At 44.7% G+C, this 21,123-nt stretch overlaps 1 protein-coding gene across 4 annotated transcripts in view; it reads right to left on the bottom strand.

Moving 5' to 3' along the window:
- The window catches only part of PRELID2 (PRELI domain containing 2), a 65,049-nt gene that overhangs the window by 37,653 nt on the left and 6,273 nt on the right, over nt 1–21,123 (bottom strand). For 3 of the 4 annotated variants that reach the window (XR_003754591.2, XM_029051613.2, XM_029051614.2), the window contains exons 2-4: nt 14,263–14,320; nt 8,954–9,027; nt 6,962–7,122 (exon numbers count right to left, since the gene is read on the bottom strand). Coding sequence is in view for 3 of the 4 variants with exons in the window: in XM_029051613.2 (XP_028907446.1) it covers nt 6,962–7,122; nt 8,954–9,027; nt 14,263–14,320 (293 nt within the window). In the remaining variant the exon portion in view is untranslated. Of the gene's footprint in view, nt 1–6,961; nt 7,123–8,953; nt 9,028–9,142; nt 9,200–14,262; nt 14,321–21,123 lie in introns of those variants that run through there. The other variant, XM_029051616.2, reaches the window with a different exon arrangement.

Genomic DNA, 21,123 nt, shown 5'->3' with positions numbered 1-21,123 from the left:
TGCAACACACCCACTGGGTGCTCAATAAATACCTTTACTGTCACTACTACTGCTTTATTTTTAAAAATGGGTTCACTCGGCTTTTCTATAACATGAACGCTGAATTCTTGCCAAGCCCCGTGCTAAAGAAAACTTGCGCTATAACACTCATCCCTTCCTACACCGTACAAAAGTCCACGGGTGCCTTTTTCAATAACACGGCCTGCCGAGCCCAAATGGGTTCATAATAATGTTGGTATTTGTTAAGTGCTTACTATGTGCAGAGCACTGTTCTAAACGCTGGGATAGACACGGGGGAATCAGGTTGTCCCAGCTGGGGCTCAGTGTCTTAATCCCCATTTTACAGATGAGGTAACTGAAGCACAGAGAAGTTAAGTGACTTGCCCAAACTCACACAGCTATGTGGCAGAGCTGGGATTCGAACCCTTGACCTCTGACTCCAAAGCCCGTGCTCTTTCCACTGACCCACGCTGCTTCTCATGAGGTCAGAAGGGCGGTCCCCATTCCCTGATCGTGTCCTACCCCAGGCACTTACAGAAAACACGCTCTATGGTAGAACCGAGTGTACTCTTCAAACACTTGATCGAGAAACCTCACTTTGAAATGTAACGACAGTATGAGAAAAGGCCATTCTTACTAGAAAGAAGAGGGTGGCCATAATTACCGCCTAACGATGTGCTGTGAAAATCAAGTATTATCAAGGACATTTCGTCTGCAATTTTAAAACTCCAAGCTCAACTGTAACAAGATCGATCTCCTCCCCCACCCCACCAAAGTGTGCTAGGGCTTTGATTACCGCTACCTATAGTTAGGGAAAGGGCTAGGGGTTTGATCATTCTTAGCGTGTCAGTGATTGTAAAGAGAATGGGAAAGGCTGGCGTTTAACCAGCGGAAGTTTGTTTTCTGATCGGTTTTAGAGATCAGGGCATCATTCCTCCAGCAGCACTGAAATCTTTCAGGTCATCATAGGAGTCATGGTATTTATTGAGTAAACACAGGGTGCATTAATGCACTGGATTAAACTCTTGGGAAGATACGAACAGAAAGGAGAGACCCCTTCCCTGCCCACAAGGAACTTATACTCTAATGAAGGAGCTTCGTCCCAGTGATGTCAGGAAAAAATGGGCTGTACATGACGATAACTTTCATTCAATAGTATTTATTGAGCGCTTACTATGTGCAGAGCACTGTACTAAGCGCTTGGGATGAACAAGTCGGCAACAGATAGAGACAGTCCCTGCCGTTCGACGGGCTTACCGTCTAGTCTAACTTCCAATCGCAAGGTTTCTAGGCGCTTTGGATCCCGAGTCTAAATCAATCGGACAAACTTTTATTAAATCTTGTTTGCGGAATAAAAATAGAGCAGCGGAGGAGGGGAGCCAGAGGACAGAATAACGGACCAAGAGCCAAACAGAAAATCCTCTGACGAAATGGGAACGTCAGCTTAAAATACCAATGAAGCAGGCGGTAAATGAACAATTAAGCCTTCAAGCCTCGTTTCTGATTTCCACAAATACGTCCTGTTCTCAGCTTTCAGGAGCCGCAGGATATTTTAATCACAGCGCCACTGCTGGGAACTAGGATCTAGAGGTCAGAATGGGTGTGGGAGACTAAGCAACGTGTCTTCTGGTGGGGATTCACCAGCGACGTGATTTACTGGAAGACTGCTTTAGTCGCAGATTTGGAGGTATTAAAAGAGGTGTTAGATCACCCCACTATGCATTTATCAATCCCGCTGAGCTTTCCGCATCAAGGTAGGAAAACAAATCCAGAGTGAAGCTTCCACAGCCAAAGTATTCGCAGTCTTTTGAGGAAAAAAAAATGAAATCAGCTGTGGGCAAAGAAACGGAAAGCTTTCTGGCATTTGGAAATGTAAACTAGAGTTTGAGCAAGTCCTCAGAGGTTTGATGTCTTTTTCATCCCCGATGCCAAGTTTCACATCTCCTATGGAGAAATAAGTCCGAAACAAGATTATCTGTTATCTGGCCACTAACTAAACTCAGCACATATGCGAGAGAGAGAACCAGTCAACTACTCGGAGAGAGCTTTAAAGCATTATTGTGAGAGTTTCTGCAACTGTAAGTCAGCTGAGGAGGTAGCGTGGGAGTCAGGAAAACTGGGTTCTAGAACCAAGCTCTGCCCTTGGTCTGCTGGGAGATTTTGACCAAATTACTGTGCCTCAGTTTCCTCGTCTATGAAATAGGCATACCTGCCTCTCCCTACTGCTTCGATGGTGAGCTCCATGTGCAACTGGGTCTCAACTGATTATCACATATCTATTTTAGCGCTTGACCCAATCAATTGTTTTTATTGAGAGCTTACTGTGTACAGAGCATTGTACGAGGCGCTTGGAGGAGTATAAGGCAACTCAGTTGGTAGATACATTCCCTGCCCATAAGGAGCTGAAAGTCTAGAGGAGGAAACAGACATTAATATAAATAAAGAAATCATGGATATTTACAGAAGTGCTGTCGGGCTGAAGGAAGGGTGAATACAGGGTGCAAATCGAAATATAAGGGAGATAGAGAAAGGGAATGGGAGAAGAGGAAATGAGGGCCTAGTCAGGGAAGGCCTCTTGGAGATGTGCCTTCAATAAGGCTTTGAAGGCGAGGAGAGTGATAGTCGGTCAAATATAAAGAGGGAGGGCATTCCAGGCCAGAGGCGGGATGGAGCAAGGAGTCGGCAGCGAGATGGACAAGACTGATGCGGTACATGACCCTGACTGGTAACTGAAGTAGATGGTAAAGGTAGATGGTATGGGGCTTTAAATGAAGGGAAAGAGAGGGTTAGGGGAAGTGGAATGGTGTGAAAACAACACTGAGGAACAAAAAGGAAGCCAAGTCCTCCTTTCCCACTGAGTCTAGAAGAGTGGGGGAAAATGAGGCCCCCTCTAGAGACAGTGGCAGGAGAGATGGAGTGGCTCTCCATCTGGGGAGAGCCGGATGAGGTAACTGAGACACAGAGATGAGGAGAGGTTGGATGGCGGGGGAAGACAAGGAGTGCAGTAAAGGGTAGACAGGGATAGGCTGATCAGAGGGAGGGGATTGAGGGGAGTGCTGAGGTCAGAGAAGTTAAGAGTTATAGGTGAGGTGAAAAATAATAATTCTTTAATCCAGTGGTTCCGTGATTAACAGGTATCCTGTCCTCACGGAGCTAGCAATCCTAACAGGGAGAGACAGGCGTAGGAAACAGTTACACGTGGGGGAAATTATAAATAATTGACCATACAATCTACCAGATATATAAGTGCTGAGGGAGGGTATAATAATAATAATTATGGTATGTGTCAAGGCCTTTTCTAAGTGCTGAGGTAGATACAAGTTAATTAAGTAAATGTGCTAGGCATGTTGAATGTTTCATTCCTATTCTATTGTATGTTCTGCTCCTCCAAATCCTTTAGTGCTACTCTAGGGAGACACAATCTTGGGTTCCAGGGGCAACTGTTCAGCCCAGTTTGGGATTTCTTTTGCAGTTAATTCCCTCTCATTATACATATGCAAATAGAACTACTGTCTGCTACCTCAAACTGCAACTCATCCTTCCCGGTGCTATTCTTTTAAGTTTTTATCTAAATGTAAAAGTTCTGCTCTACTTCCCGAGTCTGACAAAGTACCCTCGGGCAACGGAGCAAGTCAGCCACGGTTCGCTGGTTTGACAAACTCGGGAAGCTGGGCATGATTTTCGGAAAGGCCTTCCCGACCGAGCCTGGGTGTTCTAGCGAGGCTCATTGGGGCGAACGGTGAACTAGAAAGACGGGTATTGGGAGTTCAAATCCCATTTTCTCCATTAACTCAAAGGGCAAGAAGATCTATAATGAGTTTCCTCTGCTCCAGTGCCCACGGCCTTCCCTAATAGTCAGGTAGAGGTCCGAAACAAAACAAAAGTCTCTTGAGTCATTCAGAAGACCATTTAGGGCATGGGACAAAATGACGCTTCAGTTTCCTCAGCTGAGGTGGTGATTTGTCAGCTGAATCTCCATGGGGCAAACAAAATGGCGTATCTGCCTGAGTTAACACTATCTGACTCTTTGTCTAATGATAGTGGCATGTGCTGAAACGAACAGCTTCTAGTGTCTTTTGACACATTAGGTTGAGGTAATGGATACTGGAGTCTAGGGACTGCTGTGCAATCGGGCTAGCAAGTGGTATTTGTTAAATGTTTACTATGTGCCAAGCACTGTTCTAAGCGCTGGGGTGGATACAGTCAAATGCGGTTGGACACAGTCCTTGTCCCTCACGGGCCTCACAGTCTTAATCGTCATTTTCTATATGAGGTAACTGAGGCCCGGAGAAATTAAGTGACTTGCTCAAGGTCACACAGCAGACACGTGGCAGAGCCGGGATTAGAACCCAGGTCTTTCTGACTCCACGGCCCATGCTCTGTCCATTAGGATATGATGCTGGGGGTCCAAGAATCTGACTGATTGGCAGCTGGCGGCACTACCCCCAGTCTCCTTGAGCTCTGGAAACAGCTGCGAGGGCATTGGGGATGGAGGGGGGCAGTGGGGAGAAACACAATGGCCTGAGAGTGTGGGCCTTTAGTGAGTTCTCTGACAATCCAGCGGATGTGTTGACATCAGGGAGGTTAGGGTGGATGTGAAGGGGTGCTCGTGAGAGGTGACTTCAAAAATATTTCTCCTGTCTAAATGTTGTGATCCTCACTAGAGTTTTGGGGGGGTTTAGCATTAAGAGAGTGATGGCCAGATTCAAGCCTGGCTCTGCCATTTGTCTGCTGCGATACCTTGGGCAAGTCACTTAACTTCTCTGTGTCTGTTATCTCATCTGTAAAATGTGGATTAAGACTGTGAGCCCCATGTGGGACACGGTCTATGTCCAACAGGGCCTGGCACATAGTAAGCACTTAAAAACACCATAAAAAACGGAATCTATTCTGGAAAATTATCCTCCAAAAGTTCAACAGTGTGATGTGGACTAAGCCATTCTCTCAATGTTTTAATGAGAGGGAAATGTAAACGAATGAAAATGTCCGGTACACATAAAATGAGGAATGTCTGAAAAGGGAAAGTAGGGATGGCATAAAAGAATAGACACCTCTAATTGAAGAGAAGTGGATTTCAAGACCCATATGCTCAGGGTGGCCTGAAGTTCAACTTCTGCCAATTTCATTAACCCTAACTACAGGGTGGAAAAAAAGAAAACTTCCTGAATCATAACACAACCGCCACAGGCAGGGAAAATAGCAGCTTTCTCCTGAACGGTCAATATGGCACCCCAGCAAGCAAAATCCCTAACGCTGGACATTTTGGAGGCAAGAACACCACCCTGATCGATAATCTTTCCATCTATGTTAGTGATGTTGACTAAACCTGTTCTGAGAACAGCTCTCTGGTCTCTTTGGGTGCTCCCCCAAATTAGGAACAGTGTCTCATCAATCCAAAAGTAGCTTCGATCATCTTCCTAGTCAGGGGAGGGAAGGAAAGGCGAGGAAGAGAAGTCACTGGGTCTGAAGGCAGTATTTAGGTGGCAAGAATTGATGGGACAGAGAAGCGGAAAGATTTATACGCTAGGGGGGCGTACTACAACTGGAGTGAATCCAAAAATGGAATGAGGGGTTTGGCAGGAGAGATTCGGGATTGGCTCTACCAAAGTAAGTTGGGCCTGGATGGGCCTAATAAGTGTGGAAACCCACTTCACATCTATCTCTGACTCAAAGAGACAGGCAGAGCGCAGGGACAGGGTGACATTTGGTTTCAAGTCACAAACCCACACCTGCTAACCAACACACAGCTTGTAAATCTAATTTTAGGCTTAGCAGCCTTGACAGTTTCCCCCCTACCCCCCTTTCTTTTTTTTAAAGTTCATGTTTTATCCTCTGGTCCCAGGAAACGACTAGTCATTACTCTCACAAGTCCAGGGAAAAAAAAGGCAGGAGTGGGTACATGGTCCCTGGCTTCCAATCTGTAATTCGGAATATCACATTTAAAGCATCTAGACAAATGTCTTGATAGGGGCTAAATCGGCCTCGACCTCCCACGAATCGATAAAGGCGATCACGCTTCTTCCCCCAACAACTATTTTCACCGTTCACAAGATCCATACACCAAAAAACACACAAACCATAGAAATCCATGTGCTACAGAGCTCTCATTTTGAACCCAGGAATATGAATTAGAAGTCAATCGTCCTGTATTTGGGCAAGAGGATTAAATTTCCTTTTTTGCTGCTGCTTTCTTGACCATTTTCCCTCCCTGAGCCTGGTGGAGGCAGAAGTTCGCTGTTTCACATAAAGAATCACTAGGGCCAGCACTTTCAGAGCTGTAATGGACCTCGGGAACCCTTATATGGCTTTTCACATTTCCCAGTAGAGGCCACCGAAGCCAATGAACAGAGACTAAACAGTAGGAGCTATTACACTTCGATGGGCAATGGGAAACCAAATAATTCAGGCCAGGAAGAGGAAGGGAGCCAGACTAAGTAGAAAAAATGTCTGTCTTTCCAGGATAGAAAGAGTGAGAGACTGAAGGAATCAGAAGCCTGAAAACTCCCTTTCTTCCCCAGGATTTCAGGTAAAGTAGCAAAGGCATTCTTGCTAATGGGTAGAAACTTGACGGTTTTAAATGAAGAAGGTCACCAATTCGGGCAGGGAAATTATCCCAGCCCCAGCCCCTTAGGGCTCAGCCTTGAACAAAGATTCACGGTAGGCCACAGAGAAATCAAGTAGTAGGCAAGAAAGAAGTTTTAATTGAGTGTTAAGAGTTCAACCCTCGGCACTTGCACCGGGCCGATCTAGAGGAAGACACGGGTCTGAGAGGCCAAAGTTCCAACTCTGGCAGAGGCGTGCCGCCTGACCGTCCGTAAATCACTCAACCTCTCTGAGCCTGTTTTCTCAGTTGCAAAATGAGGATAATCATTTCTCTCTGTCTCTACCCCCGACGAGGTCTGTGCTTTCTTCTCCCACCCATCCCCTGCCCTCCCCCGCCCCAACACCCGGGCAGCCTTACCAGTTTGGATTTTCCAAACTTTCCTTGAAGACTGATTCTTCGTTCATTGATGCATACTGTGTCCAAGTCAAGCACTGGCTTCTAATAGCCATATTTCTCTCCTGCATATTGAGCCACGATTCTTCTTCCAGCTGAATATCTGGCACCTTTAAGATGCTCACCTGTCAAGCAAAGGGATGGGACAGGGTCACTTGAGTCAGTCTTCCTCAAAGACAATAACAGTTTCAGCCTTGGATAATTAAGAGGCAGGCTGATTGTTAAATAGGAATAACAGCTGATAAGGATAACAACCATCCCAAGTGCTGCTGGCCCTTGAAATCAAAACCACTTTGACCTTAATGAATGCTGGTGGGAACATGCAAATGTTCAAAGATTTATGCAAGCTGTGCAGTCTCCAGCCAGATTTGCTTAACTGCTAAACACTAAGTAAATTATCTGGCAATTTTATGTTTCAGCTCTAGTTGGTGATGGCCTACTTAAGTTGATGGATTCTAATAGAACCTACTTAGACCACTGCACGCAAGATGCTATCAGGTAAAATCTTTTCTTCGGTTCAGTCTCTGCCCCGTACCTGAAAATAGATGCCTTCTTAGGTGAAGGAGACATGGAAAAAGACAAAAATAGAGAGAAGGGAAAGAAAGCTTTAAATAATTTAAAGGTCGCGCTAGAAGATGAAGGTATATGCCTTTCTGAATACTGAATTTGGCATTCCCTGTAGTCCTCAACTCCAAAATGCTGCACCAACAAAACGAAAGGAAAGCTCACTTTCATTACCCAGTGAGTGTATTAAGCACATGGAATTTGTTACCCCAGGAAGTCCAGGCAGGTATGGATAAATCCACCGGCAAGCAGTTCAAAATGGGTCTCGAGGTGGGCAGTGAAGAAGGGAGAGAGGAAAGTTAGTGATGTGAGATGGGCCATCCTTAACCCACCAGGGTGGATATCTAGGAGGACAACCATCATACATAATCCCGTTATCCCTGTCAGGGATGGAATATTGACGGGCTGAACCATCTTCCTGACCAAGTACTGGAATTACTTAATGTTCTTGTGTTCCCTTCAGGACAGAATACGCCATTAAGAAACGACGTTGCCCCTGCTTCTCAACCCACTTATACAACACAGTAATTCAATGTTTATACCGATCATTTAGGGCGCAGAGCTGTTTTGTTTTTTTTTAATCCCACACAGTCGATTTGGATTTTAAATGGCATTCAAGAGGGGGTGCAGTACTAAGGGATGTGGATCACCTAATGCCAGCAATTTATTTTTAGCAAACTATGTCTGATAACTACATCACACACAAATCTACATCACGCATATTTAAGTCATTCAACAACAAAACCCAAAAGTCCACTCACCTTTTTCTGACAAAGTGGCAATAGGGGGCTTTGAGGGGTTTCAAAGAGAGAAAACAATTTTGCTTTCATGAAGGCGTTGTTCAAAATCCGGTAACTTACAGAAACAAAGATACTAGCAAGAAGAATCATGCCTCTTGAAATCATCCTGGGTCACCCTGGACCTCGATCAGTTTCATTTTTTAAACATCATTAGCCAAATTTCAGGCCAATCTGTACAATCTTTCCATATTTTTCCCCCACTCATTAAAAATAAATACTTTCTGGCTTCACTCGTGTACATGCATTATGTCTTCTCACGATCAATTTGGGCCAAACCAACTCCAAAGGGAGCAGGACCAGAGGAAATGGCCTCAAGACATGACTGGAGGGATTCAGGTTAGACCCAAAGAATATTCTCCTAGCTGTCAGGATTGTGAGTTGCACGAGTTCATGGCCAAGGGATTGGGTGTCGCTCCCAACTTGGAGAACTTTAAGAGTTGGCTGTTGGATGGACACCTGTGTTTCTGAAATGGTCTGAACAAATCCTGTCAGGAGGCAGGAGACTGGATCTAAAGACATCAAGGGCCCATCGAGAACTCTGAATCCCTGATCGTACCGACTAGAACGCCAGCCTAGATGGAAAGTAACGTACCTTTCGCAAAATTTCCGGAACCACATTCTTACAGATTGCTATCCTCTTTCTGTAGATGATGCCGGTTGAGCCATCTGAAAGAATGACATCCAGAGATTCATTTTTAAAAATCCTAAATCATATGTGTTTTTGCAAGGAGTTTTCCCACTTCAGTAATAAGAGCGGAACAGATCCTACCTCCTAACTTACCGACTTTGGAGCAACGTTCCAAGAAATCCATCGGCCTGGAAAAGGGCCAATCCTACGCTGAAAAAAGACAGCACAAGAATCTCTGCAGGGCCAACTCCTGTCTATTTTTAGTAAAATTCGATCTGGGCCCCAAACTGATTTCTTTCTGGACCAGCCTATTGCTTTCCAAACATAGGTCTAACTGCAAGACTGGCTAAATGTCGGCTTGAAGCCTGTTCCTAATCAATCAATCGTGTTCCCTGTCTGCTTACTGTGCACAGAGCACTGAACTAAACGTTTGGGAGAGTACAATATAATGCAGTTGGCAGATGCTTTCCCTGCCCACAATGAGCTTCCAGTCTAAAGGGGAGCTGAACAGAGGTTTCCCGGTGGCAATTTCCTCATGGTGATAATAATGATGATGTGGACCGCCTGAGATGGTGGATGAACCTCGGTTCTGATGCTTCAGGACTGAGAATCCACACGGAGAAATCGATTAAAGTGACTGGGTACCCCGGGACTCCTCGCATTCTCTTCCCTGCCGTGTTCCTCCTGCTGGGCCATGCCCCTCACCCCCAACCCAAACTTCAGAAAATCTAACTCACACCACCCCAGTTTGAAAAGGAACCATAGCTGAGGTGGATACAGCTATTTCATGGCCCGAACGCCACCCGACGACTCCGCAAAAGGCGGTCTTGGGGATAAAAACCTCTGCCTTGGGCTTCCAGCTTCCATATCTCCAACCACCAGCCTTAACTTGACGGAGTCTAACAGAACCAGAGCAAGAAAGACAAAATCCAGTTTAAAAAAACCCAAACTCCATTCGATTCTCCATCCTGCCTCTGGAAACAAATGTTTTCCTTGGGGAAGAAGCTCTGAACATTTACAGCTATAATTAGTTCCATGGGCATTTTATGACCCCGAGGTTGCTATCTGACTACCACCCAAAGCACTCGAAATATACCTGAAGCAAAAAATCAGGACCGATGAACACTAATCTTGTGAGTATTTAGCAAACATAGCAGCAGGCTGAGAGGTGTTGAGATAAGCTCACACAAATAAAAACAAACAAATAGTTAAGCCAAACACAATACAGGCGGACAGAGGCAAGGAGCATCCCAGGAATAGAAATTTTGTGTGGCTCAGGAACGAAGCCAACAAGAGCGGAGCCCTGCTAATACTCAACTGCCTGAAGCCCGGCAGCAATTATTCCTGCAACTTAGACATCAGGCAAACCTGATGGTTGGCTGCAGAAAGTATCTTAACAGAGCTAATGGCAGGCTAGCCGACAGGGCTGCTAGGCATTAGTATTTTTCATCAAGCCAAATCCTGGAGAACTGAAAAATTTCAGGCCATCCTTGGGAATGTGCCGCTATGCTCCGCACACAGTACGCGCTCGATAAACAAGCCTGGCCTACTGGGAAGAGCAGAGCCTGGGAGCCAGAGGGACCTGGTGGATTCTAATCCCCCCTCCGCTGCTTCTCTGCTGTGTGACCTTGGCCAAGCCACTTAACTTTTCTGGGTCTCAGTTCCTTCATCTGTAAAATGGGGATTAAGCCTGTGAACCCCAAGAGGGATATGAACCGTGTCCAACCCGATTACTTTTTATCTACCCAGGGTGAAGTACAATGCCTGGCACGTAGTAAACGCTTAACGGATACTATTAAGAAATGAATAAATCCCACTGATTGATGTCTTCTGTTCGACCAGTGTGAGAAGCAGATGGTGCCCTAGGGTCTGGCTGACGGGCATTTCAGAATGAACCACCCTGGAGTTTAGGGATTCATTCATTCAATCGTATTTACTGAGCGCTTACCGTGTGCGGGGATGGCCACCCAGGCAAGGAGATGGCTGGGGATTCGACACACCTGAAATTCTGCCTATCGGTTAGGTGGATGTAGGGAAAGCACAATTCCGGGGACAACCAGCTTGGAGATCAAGCTTTGCGGTACCGGCTCCAAAAACCTGGTAAGCTCCTTGACGGCAAAGACCCTGTCTAGCAACTCCAATGTGCTTTCCCAAGTAGTTAGTATAGTGCTCTGCACACAAAAAGTGCTCAATAAATACCATTGACTGATTCTGTCTACATAGCTCAAGCACCACAGAACAGCAGGTAGGTATTTGGCATAAAGCTTGCCCTCCCACCCCTGCAAAAAAAAATATATTATATATATCTGCCTACAAGGAGCTTACAGTTTAGAGGAATAACTTCAACATTTACTCCCTCAAATCTAGAAACCCTTCCTTTCAGGAAGACATATTCACCAGGCCAAATATACAACTGTACGGTTTCTGAGGGAGTAAATTTTGAAGTTATCCCTCTAAACTGTAAGCTCCTTTTTTTAGGCAGGAAGCACATCTACTAACTCTGTTATTCTGTACTCAATCAATCATATTAAATGAACACATACTGTGTACACAGCACTGTACTAAGTGCTTAGGAGAGTACCGTACAACAGAGTTGTTAGACACGGGAAGCAGCATGGCTCACTGGAAAGAGCACGGGCTTTGGAGTCAGAGGTCATGGGTTCGAACCCCAGCTCTATCACTTGTCAGCTGTGTGACTTTGGGCAAGTCACTTAACTTCTCGGTGCCTCAGTGACCTCATCTGTAAAATGGGGATTAAGACTGTGAGCCCCACGTGGGACAACCTGATTCCCCTATGTCTACCCCGGCGCTTAGAACAGTGCTCGGCACATAGTAAGCGCTTAACAAATACCAACATTATTATTATTATTAGACACATTCCCTGTCCACAATGCACTTACAGTCTAGAGGGGGAGACAGACATAAGTAAAATAAATTACAGATATGCACTTAAGTTTTGTGGGGTTGAGGGAGGGGTGGATAAAGGCAGAAAATCCAAATAAATGCAAAGATGGCTCAGAAGGGAGTGGAAGAAGAGGAAATGAGGGTTTAGTCAAGAAAGGCCTCTTTGGAGGAGATGCACTTTTAATACGGCTTTGAAAGTCGGGAGAGTGGTGATCTGTCAGATATGAAAAAGGAGGGCATTTCAAGCCAAAGGCAGGACATGGGCAAGGGGTAGGCAGCAAGATACATGAAACTGAGGTGGAGGGAGTAGGTTGGTATTAGTGGAACAAAATGGGCAAGCTAGGTTGTAGTAGGAAATCAGGGAGGTAAGGCAGAAGACGGCAAACTGATTGAGTGCTTTAAAACCTATGGTAAGAAGTTTCTGTTTGATGTAGAGTTGGACAGCCAATCACTGGAGTTTCTTGAGGATTGGGGAAACATGGACCGAGGGTTTTGCAGGAAAATGATGTGGGCAGCAGATTGAACTGGAGTGGGGAAAGGCAGGAGGCAAGGAGGTCAGCAAAGAGGCTGATTCAGTAGTCAAAGCAGGAAAGGTCAGGTGCTTGGATTAACGTGGGAGCAGTCTGGATGGAAAGGAAAGGGTGGATTTCAATGAGGTTGTCAAGGTTGAACCAACAGAATTCGGTGACAGATTGAATATAAGGGTTGAATAAGAGAGAGGAGCCCAGAAAAATGCCAAGGTTACAGCTCTGTGAGACAGGGAGGATGGTGGTGGTGTCTCCAGTGATGGGATAGTCAGGAGGTGGGCAGGGTTTGGGTGGGAATATGAGGAATTCTGTTCTGGTGTCTCCAGTGATGGGACATTCAGGGGGTGGGCAGGGTTTGGGTGGGAATATGAGGAATTCTGTTCTGGATATCTACTGTTTTATTCTCCCTAGCTCTTCATACAGTGCTTTGCACCTAGTAAGTGCTCAATAAATATCACTGATTGAATAATTGATAGACACCCTCCTTAGTGTCCACGTGACTGTATTTGGTCAGTTTTTGGTTTTTTTGACAGTGTGGTAACTATTGTTGTGGTTGTCTCCCCAGGAAGAGTATTCACTCTCTGTGGGCAGGGAATCTGCCACATTATTATTCTGTAATAATAATGTTGGTATTTGTTAAGCGCTTACTATGTGCCGAGCACTGTTCTAAGCGCTGGGGTAGACATAGGGGAATCAGGTTGTCCCACGTGGGGCTCACAGTCTTAATCCCCATTTTACAGATGAGGGAACTGAGGCGCAGAGAAGTGAAGTGACTTGCCCACAGTCACACAGCCGACAAGTGGCAGAGCTGGGATTCGAACTCATGAGCCCTGACTCCAAAGCCCGTGCTCTTTCCACTGAGCCACGCTGCTTCTCCGAACTTCCTAAGGGACAAGTCCAGAGCACTGCTACGTAGAGCTCAATAAATGCTGTTACTACTGCATACAAAACCTATTTGAAACGTGTAATTCTGTAAGCACGGGTGGTGCCTCCACAAAATAGATACCGGGATTTTTAAATCCAGAATAAAGTTAATCCAGAACAGAAAAACTTAAACCAAAATCGATCGGTTGTATTTACTGAGCACTCACCAAAGGCAGTGTTTGGGAAAATTCAACACAACAGGGTTGATGATCCTCTGCCCTCAAGGAGTTTTCAATATAAACTGGGTGACTTTTACTTTAACTCCAAAAGATGAAGGACATGTCACTGAGCTAAGGAAGTTGGGTTTTTTCCTTCATTCCTGCACTGGGAATACATTTTGCTGTAAGAGCGGTAAAGACTTCAACCGATTAGATTGTAGTCTCCCATATGCTTAGGACAATGCTCTGCACACAGGAACGCTCAATAAATACCACTGATTGACTGGCTGATTAAACAACCTGTCCTCTCCACTGGGTGCAAGAAAACTCCATTAAAATGTGGTAGTCCAAAATAAGGGGACTAATGTGAATTATCCACCACTGAGTGCTCTCTGTCTTGTGTCCTGAAAAATAAAACACTCTATTGTAGCTCTTTAAATGTAGCAAGTTGTAAACTCCTGGAGGACAGGAATCGTGTCTACTGAGTCTATATGTACTCTCCCAAGCCCTCAGTAAAGTGCTCTGCAGAGTTTAATAAGCACTCCATCCATATTTCTGATTGAATGTAACATCAGAAGAAAAGTATTCCATTTTCCCCCTGCTCCTACCAGTATAGAGTTAAAATAGAGCCTTTAGAATTTTTATTTTCAATTAAACATTTCATCTGCCAACTTTAAAACACTTCAGACCATTAAGCCACAAGTCTATCCCAAAAAGAAAAGAAATCAATCCTTGAATTTAGAAGTAGTATCGGGCTCACCTGTTTTTTCTTCCACGGTTTTGACAGCGATAACATTCTTATCCATAGGGTTGGGATACTAAATAAGAGCAGAGGGTGAGAATTACTGTCTGTCGCATACCGAAGTGAAATGTTAGTAACCATTCCTGCTTGCAGAATCAATAAGCATTTTCAAAGCAGTCTCACAGCAATGGCCAGTTTTAAATCAAGGGTCTCAAATGGACTGTTTAGCTGAAAATGAGGAGATGCATGGCCCGGGCCCTCACAGACTTAAATCTATTCCCTTTTTAGCAACGACTCCTTTTAGTCTCCACGACATTTAGAGTTATCGAAGCTCCGAAAGTTTTTGTGCAAAGAGTCTACCTCCAGAAAAGTGGATACGTGAAAATTCCCCTTTGGAGACCCATTCTGCATTCTGTTTCGGGTGCGGTACGTATTCTCCAACCTGACATCTTTGTATTTACGTGGCTTTGGAACCCCAGCCACAAGCAAATTAGAGCTAAATTTTCCAGTCTCACTTGAGAGGAGGACGGCAGGTATATTTTTTGGCCCAAGGAAATTCCTCAACTCAAGGCCGGAAGGATTCCTTCAAGTAAATGGCGAAGGAATCGAAGAAGTGGAAAGCTACTGGAAGAGTCACTTCACTGCTCTGGGCCTCGGTTTCCTCAACTGTGGAGAGGGGATTCAATTACTGTTCTCTCCACTTGAACTCTGGGTCCCATGTGGGATGGACATTGTGTCCAACCTAGGCAGGGATTGTCTCTATCTGTTGCCGAATTGTATATTCCAAGTGCTTAGTACAGTGCTCTGCACATAGTAAGCGCTCAATAAATACTATTCAATGAATGAATGAATGATTTTCTTATATCATTCCCCACTGCTTAGAACCGTGCTTGGTCCAAAGCAATCATTTAACAAATAGCACAATTATTATTACTATTACTAAAGGAGTGGTGACTTGTCAACTTTAATCTGTAAATCTCCCTGTGGGCACGGATTGCGTCCACTCCTCTATTCTTTCGTACTCACGCTTAGTTCAGAGCTCTGCCCACATTAAGTAATAAATACCACTGATAGGTTGATAATCCAAGGAGAAGGCACTTGCTCCAACTGCAGGACAGCGTGGCTTAGTGGAAAGAGCCCGGGTTTGGGAGTCAGAGGTTGTGGGTTCTAATTCCAGCTGTGCCACTTGTCTGCTGGGTGACCTCGGGCAAGTCACTTAACTTCTCTGGGCCTCAGTTACCCCAGCTGTAAAATGGGGATGAAGACTGTGAGCCCCACGTGGGACAACCTGATTACCTTGAATCTCACTCAGCACTTAGAACAGTGCTTGGCACATAATATACACTTAAATACCATTATTATCATTATTATTATGTGAATACCTAATATTCAAAGTCAGGTAACAAAGAATGAGCAATTTAACATGCTCAACACAAAGGTGAGTGTCTGATCCTTTGAGACACACGCTAAAGGCCTTAAAAAAGCCTTAATGATCAAACTGGTGAAATAGGGCAAATCTTTAAATAAAGAAGACATTTTAAGCCCCACAGTTTCCTTGAAGTACAATTTTTCAAAAAGTTAAACAAGAGTAATTTCTTTTCCCTAAGAATCTCTGGACTGTAAACTCGTTACGGGCAGATAATGTGTCTACTAATTCTATGTACTTTCCCGAGGTCTTAGTACAGTGTTCTGCACACGGTACAGTGTTTTGCACATAGTAGGTGCCCAATAAATACAACTGAATGAATGAATGGTAAGCGCTCAATAAATCCCACTGATTGATTGAACTCTGGAGTCTTTCTCCAAAGTGGGGCCAAACGCTCACAGTACTTAGGAAACACTAAACGTGCTAGAGAAGAATGTAAGTAAAAATCGGTCTTGGAAAACAAATCCACTCAATCGATGGTATTTACTGAGCGCTTACTGGGTGCAGAGCACTGAACTGAACGCTTGGGAGAGCACAGCGCGGTTAGTAGACACGTTTCCCACCACCAACGAGCTTACAGTCTAACAGAGCAGTACAGTAATTCAGTGATCACCTACAAGACTGTTCAAATTCTGACATAAAGCCTGTGCTAGCATCAAGCTCCTAAACAGGATACTATTTTAATTGCGTGGGTGTATTTTAGTGGGTGCTTAATGAAGCTTCAGGTGAGTTTTTACAACAGAGGATATATAAAATGAAATACTTAAACCTCATGCAAATTACTTTGAAATAAAATTAGCTTTAATATTAATACGTAGCAACCAAAGCTAACCCAAGTCAAAGCTCCAGCACAATCACTTCAAAGATAAAAGTAATTTAGTTACACACATCTTTTCACTGAAGAGCCAAAGATATTAAGCAAAAATGGACCTAATTTTCCACCCAGTAGAGTTAAAAATAAAAATTAGGCTTAGGGGCTTATTTTCAACAAATGTATCTACTGATGGCTAAAAACCATGAAATGAAAAGCACATCATCTTCATTACAAAAAGTTAAAAGTGAGTCTTTCGCTAGTAATACTTGAAATGATCTGATGCCATCTTGTGGAATCTTGTGTTCCTGGAGCTGGCTAGATGCGAGAGTACTTTTAGATTTTCAAGGGAAAACGGGGTGTCAACAGGCAATGCCTACATGTGCGGTTCTGTTCGGTAAGAGTTAAATACCTCAGGTACAACCACCAATACAAACTTTGGGATTAAACGGATTTTTAATGCTGTTGGGACAAATGTAAAGAGTTTTTACAAATGGATGGGAAAGATCCAGAAAATTGAATCTTTCAGTCTGACATACTTTATTTTCAATAGTCTGGTTACAGTAAAGCACTCCCTCTCTCTCTTCTCTCCCCCTCGCCAAGCATTTCAGTTCCGGATTGGGAGACATGGTGAACTGCTGTAGATATATAACAGCCTTCTTTTATTATGTGGTGCTTTTTTTTTAAAAAAAAAAACAAGCCATGTATTTTCAAGTAGTCGGCACTTATTAGAACCTGACAGTTACTAAGCGTCAGCATTTCCGAAGCCACTGAAATCCATCCACTGCCTTCCATAAATAGCAAAACCCCGTTTATATTCCTAGAACTAATCATTGTTTATCCACTGTCAAATGGATCATTGAAAGATCATAAAGTAGCCGATCCATTATCTGTCTTATTAGTCCGGCACAGCATGTGAAGGAAGTAAAATGAGTGAAGGGTACCAAAATATCTTTTAGCAACATTAGGGGAAGGTAGTCAACCCAGGAAGATTAGGCTACTAAAAACAGATTTTGTGTTTAGCTGCCAAAAGAAATCGATGCAGGATTATTTCTAGGAAATATTCAATGAAGGGGATTTCAATTTAAAAGAGAAGCTGATTTAATGTTAAAATCAAATGGGTCTGCAAAACGGCAAGATCAAAGACCTAAAAATTGCATTAAAATTAGTACATGCAGCAGCTTTTCTCTGGAAGACGAGAAGCTTCCTCAATGACAAACCAGCTAGCCACCTCTCTCCTTGCTTTTCAAATAAATAAAAGGTGCGATGAGATCATATAGTCATTCATTATAAAGGGAGTTAAAAAGGACTCTAAATTTAACGAGGAGTCTATTTGTCCAACAGTTTGGAAATATGGATGCAGACATATCGATGGGTGTATTTTGTGTTTGAAGATATATATAATAATAATTAACGATTTATCATACTTGTTAAGCACTTACTACGTGCCACGCACTGTTCTAAGCGCTGGGGTAGATACAAGTTAATCAGGTTGGACACGGTCCTTGTTCCATATGGTGCTCACAGTCAATCCCCATTTTACGGATGAGGTAACTGAGGCCCAGAGAAGTGAAGTAACCTGCCCAAGGTCACACACCAGACTTGTGGTAGATCCGGGATCAAAACCCTGGTCCTTCTGACTTTCAGGCCCGTGCTCTGTTCGCTAAGCCATGCTGTTTCTATGCAAATATATGCATATATATATATATAATAGAGAGCGAGAGAAGATCTCTCTCACCAAGATCTGCCCTTTCCTCTCCATCCAAACCACCACCTTGTTAGTACAATCACTCATCATATCTCGACTGGATTACTGCATCGGTCTCCCTTCTGACCTCCCAACCTCCTGTCTCTCCCCACTTCAGTCTATACTTCACTCTGCTGCCCGGATGATCTTCCTACAGAAACGCTCCGGGCATGTCACCCCCTTCCTCAAAAATCTCCAGTGGTTGCCTATCAACCTTCCTATCAAGTGAAATCTCCTCACTCTTGGCTTCAAAGCTGTCCATCCCCTTGCCCCCTCCTACCTCACCTCCCTTCTCTCCTTCTTCAGCCCAGCCCGCACACTCGGCTCCTCTGGTGCCACTAACCTCTTCACTGTGCCTCCTTCTCGCCTGTCCCACGTCCTACCTCTGACCTGGAATGTCCTCCCTCCTCACCTCCACCAAACTAACTCTCTTCCCCCCTTCGAAGCCCTACTGAGAGCTCACCTCCTCCAGGAGGCCTTCCCAGACTGAGCCCCCTTTTCCTCTGCTCCTCATCCCCCAACTCCCTCCCACTTCTCTGCCCCCCTCCCCGCCCCACAGCAGTTGTGTCTATATGAATATATATATTACTCTATTTTATTAATGATGTGTATATATCCAGCTCTGCCACTTGTCAGCTGTGTGACTGTGGGTAAGTCACTTGACTTCTCTGTGCCTCAGTTATCTCATGTGTAAAATGGGGATGAAGACTGTGAGCCTCACATGGGACAACCTGATTACCCTGTATCTCCCCCAGCGCTTAGAACGGTGCTCTGCACATAGTAAGCGCTTAACAAATACCAACATTATTATTACTGATATTATTTATCTTTTTTGATGCTACCGATGCCTGTCTACTTGTTTTGTTGTCTGCCTACCCCTTCTAGACTGTGGGCCCGTTGTTGGGTAGGGATTGTCTCTATCCATTGCCGAATTGTACTTTCCAAGGGTTTAGTACAGTGCTCTGCACACAGGAAGGGCTCAATAAATTTGATTGAATGAATGAATCTCTATTATATATGTAAATGCACCTATAAAAATCTGGGTAGGCCCGAGTTTGGCCGTGTGGCAGATGTGCACACCAGTGGCCTAGAGAAGGCCCCAGGGCTGGCGGCTACATCAAGGGAAAAGGGGAGGGAAGCAAATCCTTGCCTAGCCGACAAACCACAGGCCTGGGAGTCAGAAGGACCTGGGTTCTAATCCCGACTCCGCCATTTGTCTGCTGTGTGACCTGATGCAAGTCACTTCACTATTCCTCAATTCCCTCATCCGCAAAACGAGAGGAGTAAGACGGTGAGCGCCGCGTGAGACGTGAACTGTGTCCACCCTGATTAGCTTGTATCTACCCCAGCGTGTAGCACAGTGCCTGGTACATAGTAAGCACGGAAGAAATACCATTTCAATCTCCAGCAGAGAAGAGTGAGGGCAGAGGGCGGCCAGGGCCGGTCTGAACAGAAGAAGATGCTTCCAACCTAAGCGGAGGCCAGGGAGATCTGCTATCTTAGAATCGGCGCTCCAAGCAATTTAGGAGTAAAAAAATTTATACGGTTAAGGCTTCGATCTTTATCTCGTGCCCTCCTGAGGCATTAAATCTTCTATTAATTTTTTTACAACCTTGGAGGTGAAAATTGATGAAATGATTTCAGCTCGGTGGACCTAAGGTACACACCCGAAGAAAGAAACTGCCTGGAACAGCGTTTCAGACCATTTCTCACCACTGAGGTTCTGAACCTAAGCAGCGTGACTTGGAGAAGCAGTGTGGCTTAATGGAAAGAGTCCGGGCTTGGGAGTCAGAGGTTGTGGGTTCTAATCCCGGCTCTGCCACTTGTCAGCTGTGTGACTTTGGGCAAGTCACTTAACTTCCCTGTGTTTCGGTAACCTCATCTGTGTTACCTCATCTGCAAAATGGGGATTAACCGTGAGCCTCACGTGGGACAACCTGATTCCCCTGTATCTACCCCAGCGCTTAGAACAGTGCTCGGCACGTAGTAAGTGCTTAACCAATACCAACATTATTATTATTAAAATGAGGATTAAGACTGTGAGCCCCACGTGGGACAACCTGATAACCTTGTATCTACCCCACTGCTTAGAACAATGCTTGGCGCATAGTAAGCCCTTAACAAATACCATCGTTATTATTATTATTATGATTCAAATCATTAATACTCGGGCCTGCCGCTTGCCCAAAAGCTAACGAGCACAGTTTAGTCATTCAGTCAGTCGATCCTATTTATTGAGCACTGACTGCGTGCAGAGCACTGTACTAAGCGCTTGGGAGAGTACAATAGAATAATATAACCGACATATTCCCTGCCTGTAATGAACTTACAGTCCAGAGGTGACTGTTCGTCAATCGTATTTATTGAGCGCTTACTGCGTGCAGAGCACTGTACTAAGCGCTTGGGAGAGTACCATAGAATAATGTAACCGACATATTCCCTGCCCGCAAGGAACTTACAGTGCTGAGGTGACTGTTCCCTGCTCCTGCCACAGACGGTTGGGGTTGAGAACAGCCAAAGGAAAAATGCAGAGACCACTTCAATCGACCAAGCAATCAATGGTATTTATTGAGTGCTTCTTGTGTACACGCCGCTATGCAGCGCTTGAGAGAGTACGATACGCCGGAGTTGGTAGACACGATCCCTGCTCTCAAAGAGCTTAGAGTCTAGAAGGGGAGATGGGCATAAAACCAAAATAATAATAATGTTGGTATTTGTTAAGCGCTTACTATGCGCAAAGCACTGTTCTAAGCGCTGAGGGGATACAAGGTGATCAGGTTGTCCCTCGTGGGGCTCACAGTCTTCATCCCCATTTTACAGATGAGGTAACTGCGGCCCAGAGAAGGGAAGTGACTTGCCCAAAGTCACACAGCTGACAAGGGGCGGAGCCGGAAT

Source organism: Ornithorhynchus anatinus, chromosome X1 (genome assembly GCF_004115215.2).
Source record: "Ornithorhynchus anatinus isolate Pmale09 chromosome X1, mOrnAna1.pri.v4, whole genome shotgun sequence".
Taxonomy (NCBI): domain Eukaryota; kingdom Metazoa; phylum Chordata; class Mammalia; order Monotremata; family Ornithorhynchidae; genus Ornithorhynchus; species Ornithorhynchus anatinus.
This window is presented reverse-complemented; position numbering and strand designations above follow the sequence as displayed.